Raw genomic sequence first — 12462 nt, 5'->3', positions numbered from 1 at the left:
TTTATCTCATCTCTCTTTTCTTTTCCACCTCTTCTCTCTATTTCCCTTTTCAATTATAGTTGAACATAACGCAAGGCATGTAATCACTGCTAATAAGGTATAGGTATGTAGATATACACATCTTGTGCTAAGTATTGAAGTGGGACACAGATAAACATTCAGCCGATCGTTTGGTTCCATTTCACCTTTACTTAATGTAAAGGAATTTCAAAACCTCAGTGACCCTGATCAGACTAAGTCATGACAGCATGAGGAACAGAGAAGGGAATCTGAAGCAGAAACACTTAGAACCAACTGTTTCTTCATTAACTTATTTAAGATATGAGTGCGGCTCTGATAAAGAGAACGGCTTCACGGTCAAACATTTGTGCTACGAACAGCGTTCAGGTCATGAGAGTTAGCAAGACCCATCTGCTGAAAGGCCACTGGGTAAATCCCAATAATTTTCATACTTGTTCTTAGTGCTATTTCTTTGTTCAGCAAATCCCATGCAGTGAATCTAACACTGAGGAAAGGCATTTCCACTTTAAAATAACAGGTTACGATGTCCCCATCTACATTACATTTGCAATTATAGTTACTTAAAAACAATACAAAGGAAAAAGAAATAAAATCTCCCATAAGTTAGGCCTTACTATCTCTGACCTCAATATCATTTGCTGACACAGACAAACATTTCATAAAGCTCTTCTATCATTATTAGCCATAATTTAAATAATTACTGGGCAGGAAAAAAAATCTGTTCAACCATGGCTCTCTAATCTAGTAATTAAATCCACCTGCAGGAAGCTGAACAATTTGTTTCCTGCGTATGACTATTAATGCAGTCAAGTATTTTACACTAGGCAGTATATCACCAGGAGAGACGGAGGCACACAGCCAGTAATTAAGCCACACTTTGATAAGGTCAGAGACATCCACCCAAGCTTCTCCACAGACAGAGGTCTCAAATGAGACAGTTGTGCCAATGTCCATCAGGCTGCTAGTTAAACACGGGATATATTCTCCCATCATCATCTGGGTGTATTTCTGGCCTATTCTGGCTGTTTGACTTATTTCAGTGTAGTCATTACTTCTTGCTAAGCCCGCTCAAGTGACTGACTGAATAGTTTGACCACATAGAGACGAGTACACTATTAAACACACCATGTGGGAACTGGCTGGATCATTTTATCAAGTTCTCTGCGTTGCAACAAACACATCACACACCACTCACATGTTGCATCAAAAGCCATCTCTGCATCACTCAGAGTAACTTTGGTTTAGTTAGCTTGAGTCTAAGCCAGAAAATAATTATGACAGCATAAGCTCCACATCCACGAGCTCCGGGTCTGAGTCCCATGCTGCAGTAACCAAACTGGCCGCACACAGCTTTGCTAAAAGACACTGCACCATGCCACCCAGATGCAGTACAGAGAAGGCATTCCTGCCAGCCACAGCACTCGCCAAGCAAACTGAAAGCTGCTCCATAACAAACAGGTATCTGCCAACAAGGTCTGTTCTGCAGATGGGTGCTGCCTCTAACGGGTGTGCGTGTGGGCAGCCCACCCCATGTCCACGGAGAGGTCATGAAAAGACCATTACAACTTCTATGTCCTGAGCAGAAAGGGCAGCTCAAAACATAGGCGTTGTACCGGTCTCTCTTAGCCAGGTATCTTCGTATCTTTAGCTAGGTATATTTGTGCCCTTTTACATTATGCCTCATTTTGATCATCCGTCTCAATTTGATATCTCTGTTTTGTGGTTACTCCTGCAGAGAAAATTCTGGATTTTATCCAGATGATGGGAAATTTTGCCCATTTAGATTACCTGAAGCCAATAACCTTTCTACTGGAAAGCTCCCATCTGGCTAGAAGTACTGCTGCTGCATTTTTCAGCTATGTGATTCCTTTGCAAATGACCCAGCATTATGCTCCAGACATGAAATCTTCTTCAAATCCTCCTCAAGAAAAAAAAAAGCGCTCTTGTTCCAAATTACACACATAAATAGAACAGTGGTTTAATTCGTCTTTAGGAAGCTGTCGAAATGGACAGTGTCAATATATTTTATCCTTGGAAATGAAAATACCTTATTTAACGGTACAGTAGAGAGATCTGTGAAAATGCTACATAAATACTATAGAGTTTGATGGCTAAGTTTTCTGCCAAGTGGCTCAGATATTGTTATTACGTATTCCACAGTATGTGGGTCATGATGACAAAATGTGTTATTAGTCTTTCTCAAAATGATTCCTTAATTCTCTCTCATACTCCATTGAAATATCACATTGCACGCATTTAACATACAACGTTAAGGCATACATTTATACAAAGGCATACATATTTTAAAATAAGCAATAAGCAATATGAACCCATTCAGTATTCAATAAGCAACATTTATATGTTATCGTATCATCCCTCCTTTGAGTAACGGTGACTTTCTGAGCTAGGAGGAAATTTTGTGCTGCAATATAAATGCTTGTCCACGCTTTGGAATAGAGAATTAATATACTTTTTATAACGACAAAAAACAACAGTTTTCCAATAGCCCCTCTTCAAATGAAAATGCACCTTCATTTGCAATACTGCTGACACAGTAACGCATGGCTGGTGATGAAAAATACCTGGTTACTTTGTGCACAGTAAGCAATTCTGTCATCACAATGAAGTTCTGAGGTGATTATAAGAGGACTTAGTAAAGTTGGTTATGAAATGCGACTACAGAGTTAGCAAAAGAACACAAAGCATTGAAGAATAAGCAGCACTGGAACAGAAGTGATCTCACTAAGTTTTCTATTCCCAGTGATCGTTTTGTATTTTACTTAATAATTTTGTAATTGCACTTCTTTTTACTGTGCATTTTTCCTTTTATACAAATGGACCATTAGTCCAGATTGCCAATCTAGTCCATAGAAAATGAGTGCATTGATTGCCAGTTGGGCGTCTCGTCTTTCAAACGAACACGCCTATGCTGCTTCTCATTTGCCATCAGGCTTCACAACTTCAGAGACATTTCAAAACAAAACGTGCCTTAGGCCAAATAAAGTTGTAAAGGCATCCTACCGGAGTGACTGAAGGCGACCTGGTTGGCAGAACGGGGACCTGTATCCACAGACAGGATGGGGAGCGCCTGCCGCACGTCCCACAGCTTCAGCACGCCACCGGAATCACAGGAAGCAACCGTGTTGCTCTGTCCAGGTTGGAAACAAAACCAAGGCATTAATTAGATACAAAGGCAAAGAAGAATGCAAATGATGCAGGGCTGGATATCTCCGGATGTCAGGCATTGAAACTTATGTATTTAAGTAGAAATGAGTTAACATGTTTGGTTAACAGAGCCTCTTGATCGCTACATTAACTTGAAGACCAGCACTACCAAAGAAAACAGTTTATTAGAAACCTTCAGTAGAAGAGAGAACAGAGGTCATTTTGGATTTTGATACTAGCGTCCTCCAAGAATATGGCTTGTGATTATAACTCTCACAGAGACACAGGATTTACTTCTTATTTAAACCTCCAGTATAAAGATTCGAAATAGCAAATCCCCAAAGCAGCTCAGCTGGTGTGTATTCAGAGTTATTAGAGTCGATGCTTTTTTCCAATTTGTGCAATGGTTTGAGAATAGATTAACAGATAGTGTTTTGCAGGAGCATTGCAATAGTACAGAACTGAGACTCTGGAAAACACTGGGCAGGTGCCACATCCGTGGCTTTCTCATGTTTGGCTAATGTTTATTTCTTTGATGTAAGTAACACATGCAAGAAAATGGGGCCATCTAGCAAAGAGAAATTGAGATCAGAAAATATCCATTGCCTTCTCAAGAAGAAAGGAACAGCCTGCAAAACACTATTATGGTATAAGTTTAACAAAATCTTTAGATCCATTTGTAGGGTGCTGAGCTGTCAGAACTCCATTCTGGCTTGTTATAGGGAACAACATGGAGTAATACACAGAAACAAAGCAGTCATTTCAGCCAGAATTTAGCTGGCAACACGTAGGCTCTCAGCACTCACTGCTTTGCAAAAAAGCATGGTTACCCTATCTGCATCACACCTCAGCAAGAGTGGTGCTGCTGAGCATGATGGAGGAGCTATTTGTTTTACTATCTGTTCAACCATACTTGCCCAATGCTTTCATTTCAACAGTAGCAGAAGTTCAAGTTCAGCCCATGCAAATGATGAGGTCAAGCAAGCCATGCATGAAACAAAACAAAACAACAAAAAAATGGATACAAAGCTACACTCTGAATCGCGACACGGTTTGATCTGGATCTCAACAAAGCACTTTTTCAGTGGAAAAACATCACCGTGCATTCTTCCCTGTGCATTCCCTATCCTCTTTTAATCTTCTCATCCTATTCACTACCACATTTGTTTTGTCCATCTGTTGCATGACAAGTTGCTGGTAGGCAGCACGTATCAGATACAGTGAAGGCCCCAAACCGTCACTTAAATTCTCTGCAGGCTGCAATGTGTGGCCATGCCAGAGAGGATCGACCTGCAGGATCCTCACAGACCCATGTGAATGAAGCAGGGCTGGACAAAGCTGGCGTGGGGAGCAGCATCCCGCTGTGCTTGGTGCTGTGCAGACAAGCTACAAAAGATGGTCCTGCTCCAAAGGCTTTGCAGTCTATCCCAGAAACAAGATCAACCAGCTCCTAGTGACAAAACTCCGCAGGCTGTCTATCCATTTCCTCCCAGATGCCTGTATAAACACACTGTGCACCAATGCAACACACAGTAGGATATCGTGCCCAACATGCATGTAAAGGAGCACACCTCATCTGCAAGAAGAATTGAGAAAATACAGCGTTCTGATGGCAACCTGTAACACGTGCTAACGTACAGAACTCTGATGGCAATACACAACATACGATAACAGGCATTTTCTGTGCCTCAGAATACTCTGCCCACAACCTTATCATCCAATGCTTTAATTATTATTGATACCTATGCAGCTCCTACACCAAAAGCGTACCAAAAGGATTTTGTTAATGAGTCAGCTATTACATTTCACTTCTTCACTGCCTTGATCCCCATTACACACCTTTTTCTAAATCAAGAGAACTGAAGATGGGGAATAACAACTTCTCAATAGGAACAAATAAACTGTGAATGTAATCAAACTTAAGGACTATTTGAAGCTACGTGCCATTCAGAGATGAAGAAAGGAATAAATCATATATTAAATGAACTCATTTGCTTCTGGCCATGGGCCATTTTCAGAAGCTTAAAGTGGAATCATTATGAATTCTTGTATGAGCTTTTGGCTTTTTTGTTCCTTCAGCAGCTACTGCTCCAGTTATTCGTACAAGAATGAACTGCATAGCTCTTTGAGTTCTTTTTGCTTCTTGCCACAATAACATCTTTTTTTATGATGGTTTTTCAATAATACATTATACAAAACATCAAGTTGGACTATTAGGGCTCAACTAACGTTCCTACATTTAGAAGTAGGGTACAATGAGATCCAAGGAGGAGAAGATATGCAAAAGGAGCTTTATATTGTATGAAGATGTGCAAAATGAGCTTTATATTGTATGATTTTCATTAAGATTACATTTTATACTGCATCACCAAAGTTCAGTTGTACAATGGCTGCTCCAAAAGTAATGCCTCCTAAGTTGAATTCCTCATGAGGAAAGAACAGCACCCACTGACACTTACTGAATGTTTATGGAGACCAAGCAGCGGATGTGAGCACGGTGAGGTGGTGGATGGTATGTTTCAGAAGCAGTGACAGTGGATCATAATATCATCAGATCATTATGGGTACAGCATGCAGGCTTTTGTTCACTGCTGGCAAAAATACACTGCTAATGGTGGTGACTGTTGAAAAATAGTGTTCTGTAGCTGAGAATTTGCTCTATCATATAGTGTTACTGTGCTCTTTGTATCAGTTGTTGTTCCCATCCCTTTTGGCGTGACCTACATATTATATTCTCTATTCAAGGAGCATGTAGAATGATTCATGAAACTTGTGAGAGCTTCTTCCTAGTCTATACAATTAAACTGGTGCTTTTGTGAGTGTGCATGCTCAAGTAATTAAAAATTTATACAAGGATTCAATTAGTTTGAATTGAGAGCCTGGTTCCAGGCTCCACGGGACCTTGCCTTTACAGTTCTATCTCCTGACTCTTTGCCTTCTCTGCCCTTCTAATACACAGCTCTATATTACGGGAGATCTCCCCTACAATGAGTACATGCAACATAATCCCAATCTCAAAAGGCACTTAGAAACCATCGTAAAATAATTACTTGTAACCTCATGATGATATCTGCTGGTGAGAAATTCAGATTTAAATTGTTTCCATTAAGTTTTTTAAATCTTGTTTTCCTTTTTTTGAAATCCTTTTTTTTTTTTTTTCCTAGTGAATATTAATAATGATTAACAATGGAATTAATCATCAGGTACAAGTTAATTTAATTTTCTGAAGATTACCATATATCAGTAACACATGAACTGTAGCAGACAGCTTTATCTAATTTAGACTGCAATAAACCCCTCCCAGCAGTATTCTCATCCAAGTTTTGTTCTGAAGGAAGGTCAGCAGTTGTTTCATGGCCCTCTGTGAATACTTTAGGTGAAACAATGAGTGAAGGAGCTCGCTCCATCAGTTTGAGAACTTCTTTTGCTCGCAGAGCATCAGGTAACGATACTGCATTCACAGTTCCCTGCACAGACCCCATCTTCCATCACCTACCTGCCTGGCCTGGTGACGCAGCACTGCTAGGGTCTGTTCTGTGCCCAAGGAGCTGCAGCTGAAAACGGCCTGCCGTGGAGCCCCAGAAGATGTATGACGAACAGCCTCAGCTGCCTCAGACTGAGACAGAGTGGGGAAATATGCATTTCTAACATGCACCCTGCGGGACACATCCCAAAAGTCACTTAACTCTACCGCCATTTTATACGCATTAACTTATTTTTTAAGAGGAGGAATCATTACCTCCCACATTTACAGCATGAAGCACATCAGAAACCTGGTGAGAGCTGTTAACCTTATGCCTTGATGTAATACAAAAGCTAGCAGCACTCAGAAAAAAGTGTGATGGGGCACAGGCAGCCAACAGTGCCTGAGCCATCCTATCTCATGGGCTGGATCCAGGCTTTCTGAGCTGCAGAGAGCCAGGGCAGGGAAATCCCAAGGGAACCCAAGCAGGGGTGGATGAATGTGCTGCAGCTTTAACAAGGAAAAAGACTCTAATGTCCTATTAAGCCAAATGAATTATGCAAAATATCACACAGATGGAGAAAAAATGCAGATGTGTTCCATTATTAGACTGATGACTAATCAATCACCACCCATTTTTGAAGCACCAGGTTTAAATCACCCTGGTTTCAAATGAAAATAGCATCTTCTTAGAAAGACACAGAGTTACTTAGCTTGGTAAAACTACAGAACTACATTACCACTTCGAGAGTGCGGCAGTATTAATAGTTATTTTCATCAAGAGTGGAGGTTACAGGCAGTGCCAGCACCTTCCCATCTGATTTTTCCTTCACAGTTTTGAGTTTACATAACCATCAAAGTCACCATATATGTCTCAAGGCAGCTACAGACAATAAACATCTAGAGCTTAGGCAACTACAGTCTGGTACTCCCTTCCTGTGGCTTTTTTTTTCTTAATCTAATAGCCATCAGTTGGCAAGAGAGGCTCTTCTGGAAGAGAGGGGAGTCAACACAGATGCGGAAGGAGTCTTCTCAGAGCTTCATAGTTGGTTCCTCCAGCGTTATTTGCAGTTGTCAACAGACAACTCCTCATTTTGCACCGTGCAGTTGACTGGTAAAACTTCTACAACTTGCTGCAATAATTTACTGGGCTGTTTTTCTCTTAATATTATGGCCCGATGTGCAATTTTTGAGTGCACTGACTGTGCATGCTCTGGGGCAAGAGCAACCTCCCCCACAAACACGGCTCTACATGCTCTGCAAGCATTTGATAAAAGACAATATCTATTATTAAAAACCATTATGGATTCATAACTACAAGAATTTGCTCCAAGCTCTCTCTCAAGCTCACGAGGCAGTCTCAGCACCTACCCCACTAACTCGAGGGAGATCACTATCTGTCAGCACAGCTGGTGTTTTCTGTCAGTGGGATCAAAGATGGTCCCGGTGCTGGCACAGATCCTTTTGCTGACACTCCTGACCTTCAGGGGCTCCAAGGAGAGAGCTCTCTGACCACAGGATGAGTGCTGTCAGTGCAACCAACACGTGAACAACCAGGCAGCCCTCGGGAACAGGAGGGAGATCTCTTAAAGGAGAGGCACACCGCTGTGTTTGCTCCATGTGAGCAGCGACCGAAGCGTGTTGCTATTAGAAAATGAAGAAACAAACAGATTGGGAATGGGAAAAAAGGTGCAGGTGAGATATGTGTGCTGATAAATGAATAGGTATGTGGGCCAAAGCACACTAAGGAGCTTAAAGATATCACAGTAGAAATGTTTACCTCCTTCCCTTTTTCTCAGCGATGATTTTGTGACAAGGTGAAGAATACGTCCTCAAGTGCCATTATTTCTAGATTATTAACTTTATCCTTTCAGAGCATGCAGAGACCCATAAAGAACATTCCTTCTGTTCAACAGAGAAGGAGTTCCATTGAAAATAATCAAAGATGACGGCAGAGCTTCGCTGCAGCAGAATCTCCATTTCTACCACCTTTAAAAATAATGATGGATCATGGGTCTCTTGCTTGTTTACATGCACTCTGCAGGCTTTCCTCTTGCTGTGTGAAACAGAGGGAATCACTCTTCTCTTTGCCACATCAAGTAGTGAGAAGTGCCTTGTGGTGTTTGAGGAGAGCAACACATGCCAGGCTTGCAGAAGCCCTTTGCATAAATTTACATACGAAAGCCAAGATCGCTGCACTCCCTGCAGAGTTACTGCTAGCCATCGTTGACATTGCACTTGAAACGGCACTGCAAAGAGAGCAATGTCTTTTACAGAGAGGTTTAAAATAATCAATTTTGTTTTTCCTTTTTAACCATCAAAGAAGGTCCTTTGAATTCTGGGAACTGAGCAGTGAGAGAAGGAGATGAATGATAATTTCCCCTACTGGCTTTTCTCGCTCTTCTGAGAGCCAACATGACCGAACTGAAGCTGGGTGACATCGTTACCTGATTAGACACTCCTGAAAGCAATATGCATCGCAATTCTGAAGGCGTGCCATGTTCTTCTACTGGGATTTTGTTGTCGTTCAAATATAAATCATCAATTTTCAAAAACAGGGTAGTATTCACTGCAGTAATGTGAATATATAGATGTGCTACGTGCCCTCATAAATACATAAATTGCTGTTAGTGCCAACAGAGCTATTGTTGAAACTGTAAACTGCAAGTCATTTTACAAAATACAACATCTGAGTGGGAAAAAATACATATGAGTAAACTAAGGTGCTTTTTAAACAGAAATTACCAAAGGAATGTGGAAAGTGAAAAAGTTCAACTTGATATTTGACTATGATGTCTTTGGGCGTTTTGTAAGGGAATCCAAATGCACAAAGAAGAAATATCAACACTTTATAAATGCATTCACTGATGTCTGCCCAACTCTGTACTCCTATGAGCACATGAATGGAATGTTTCTCCCGGTTTCAAAGTATTCCAAGCCAAAAGAATGACCAGTTCAACTAATTTCATCCCGTTGGTTCAAGGTCTTCCCCAAAAAAAGCAACCAGCAAAACACCAAAATAGAATGATCTGCATTCCTCTCTCTGCTAGATTTCAGCTCTGCATTCTCAATTACTTTCAGATTAAATCATTATTCAAGTATCTCCTAACAGTGATATTTATTCAACTACAGATTAATTGCATCTTCAGAACAAAAAGGTCTTTCCAATTCTGGCCCTCCTTTCATTCTCGCCTAAATGCAGTTGAGCCCAGCCCTGCTATGGAACGAAGCCATGCACTGCACCGCCAGCTGCCCAGCGCTGCTCCAAGCACCTTCTGGTCACAACTTGATGCTAAGGGCTAAGTGGCTCAAAAGCCCTCTTACCGAATGCAAACACTCCCTTCTCCAAACCACATTCTGCTTAATTCTGAGGAATTAACGTAGTGCAAATGTTATGTTGGAAGAACACTCACCTCTCTGTGCATAGCAATAGCAATACCGACAGCAGCCCTCCTACCAGGGTAGGGTGCTAATACAGTGGAAGCCCACCCACAGCAAAACCAGAGGGCTGCAGGTGAGCAGATGCAGAGCAGGCAGCCTCATAACTGAGCCCTAAGCACTCGCTGTCACTCCTATCCAAGTCAGTGGTAACAACAGCTTAAATCTCACGATTTACTGAGAAAATTACCATCGCACGAGGGAGTTACACGACAAGGCGCAGGGACACCAGCCTGGCTCCTCATGTATTTTAAAACAGCATTTCCTGTGAAACATCATATACGAAGGCGAGTTTGACTGTAATTCAGGTGGGAAATCGAATTTTAAAAAGCCTGGCTGGATCCTGGTATTCCAATTTTGTTTATATTGTAAAACGGCATGTTTAAAGAACAGCTGTTAAAATGAAAAATGAATTAGGCTGGGGCCCAGAATCCACAGCATAAATCTGGCACAGGGAGGTTGGCCGTGCTGGGCCTAGGCCAGGAGATGCCATTTTTAACAGTTCTGATTCCTGCAGTTGCAACTTAGGATACACGAATTAATTCTTCTCCTGGAAGAAAGAAGGGCAGATCTCCCACACTGCTCGCAGTTCTGCATGCTAAGCAGCGTTTGCTTCTGGGGTTGTATACACACAGGGTCACATTCACTGCACAACACCGAATTCTGCAAACAAAATCACATTAAGGGAGATAATCTCTTCTTCTTTCAATTACACTTACGAGCAAGTGGACATAACAGTGTATTTGTATTTGTAAATGTGAAGTCTGAAAGCAAGAGAAACTCCTGCATGGTCAATTCATTAGCTGTTCCTCCTGAGGATCTTTTCAAGGACTAAATCTCACCTAAGGCATACAGCATGTTTTTCATTTTTGCTCTTGCTTTTTTTAAGTTGCTCAGAATCAAATTAAGTCAGTGCCATTTAAATATGATGCCACACTTTCCGCTTTAGACATCAGAGTTGTCTGCAATCCAATTGTCTGTGCATCACAGCATGTATGCTGCAACACAACCAGAAAGCCTAGGAGACTCCAAAAAGGAGGCATCCAAAAGCACAAGCCATCACTGATTTAAGAAGTGACAACAGGCTGGGTGCACTTTTATACCCACCAAAAGAAATACTCAGCTTTTAAAACATCCAGACCTAAAACATTCCAGAATATTTTTGCAGTATCCTGTAAATCTAGTCAGAAGTTTGAGTAAATGTGAATTTATATAAAATCACAGAATGGTTTGGGTTGGAAGGGACTTTAAAGCCCACCCACTTCCAACCCCCTGCCGTGGGCTGGTTTGCCCCCACCAGCTCAGCTGCCCAGGACCCATCCAACCTGGCCCTGAACACCTCCAGGGATGGGGCACCCACAGCTTCTCTGAGCAGCAGTACCAGGGCCTCACTGCCCTCTGAGTAAAGAATTTCCTCCTAACATCTAACCTAAATTTCCCTTCCTTTTAATTTAAAGCCATTCTCCTCGTCCTACCAATATTAGACTCTGTAAAAAAATCTTACCTAGCAATGGTGTGCAAAATTAACGGATGGATTGTCTTGCTCAAATGATAACAAGCCAGATGAGCATTAGCCACGGTGCAAATGAATTTCATGGCAAACAGAGCAGCAAAGCCCTCCCTGCCTGCTGTCTGCCCCACATTTCTCAGCCTGCCCCATCCCTACACGGGGTACCTGAAAGAGCACAGAAGTCCCAGTGACCATGACTAGAAATCTTGCCCTTCCTGGCAATTTGGAAACACCTTTGCAGACCCCACCAGAAGGAAGACAGAATGAAAGCAAGTCTCTCACTCTCGAAGCTTCTGTGGGTTTGCTTTGCAGAATGTTACAGGATGCTTGGTGACCTACTGCAGGTACCAGTGCAGGGACAACAAGGAGCACCAGAAGGGGTTTCCTGGGTTTAAAAGCAAAGCCAGCCCTGTGGCGAGTGAAGGCAGGCATCAATCCTGCAGCAGGAGGAATGAGGCCAGGCGTCACGGCAGAAAGAATTGGTGCACTATAACCCTGGCAATAAAGGTCTCTGGGGCAGCAGCATCAGCTCTGTGCGCCAGAATGAGGATTGCTCTGTGACTGACTCACCGAGGGGTGCTGCACCTTTGTTAGCAGACTGCCCCTGTTCTCTGAGACACGGGGACACAGCGCCATGTAGCACAGTCAGATAAGAGCACACACACACTGCTGCTTCCCTAGGGAAAGAACTGGGGACATTTTTGTAACTTCCCAGCTATTCGGTAGAGATATTCTTGTTTGTTTATCCAGCCTTCTATATTAAGACTCTGGTATCAGAGGCAAAGAGCAAGAATACATACACCGATCCCGCTAAAGATGGACCCACTGAGCCTTCTGGAGTGCTTTTCAGATTTTCTCTGGTCTA

General features: G+C 42.1%; 1 protein-coding gene across 1 annotated transcript in view; it reads right to left on the bottom strand.

The window, feature by feature from the left end:
- The window catches only part of SPAG16 (sperm associated antigen 16), a 349253-nt gene that overhangs the window by 84529 nt on the left and 252262 nt on the right, over positions 1–12462 (bottom strand). Inside the window, exon 15 of the mRNA XM_042874723.1 lies at positions 3043–3169. Coding sequence (XP_042730657.1) covers positions 3043–3169 — 127 coding nt within the window. The remainder of the gene's footprint in view (positions 1–3042; positions 3170–12462) is intronic.

The sequence above is a fragment of the Lagopus leucura genome, unplaced genomic scaffold (assembly GCF_019238085.1).
Source record: "Lagopus leucura isolate 7727_CA_CO unplaced genomic scaffold, USGS_WTPT01 Super-Scaffold_100012, whole genome shotgun sequence".
Classification (NCBI taxonomy): Eukaryota; Metazoa; Chordata; class Aves; order Galliformes; family Phasianidae; genus Lagopus; species Lagopus leucura.
This window is presented reverse-complemented; position numbering and strand designations above follow the sequence as displayed.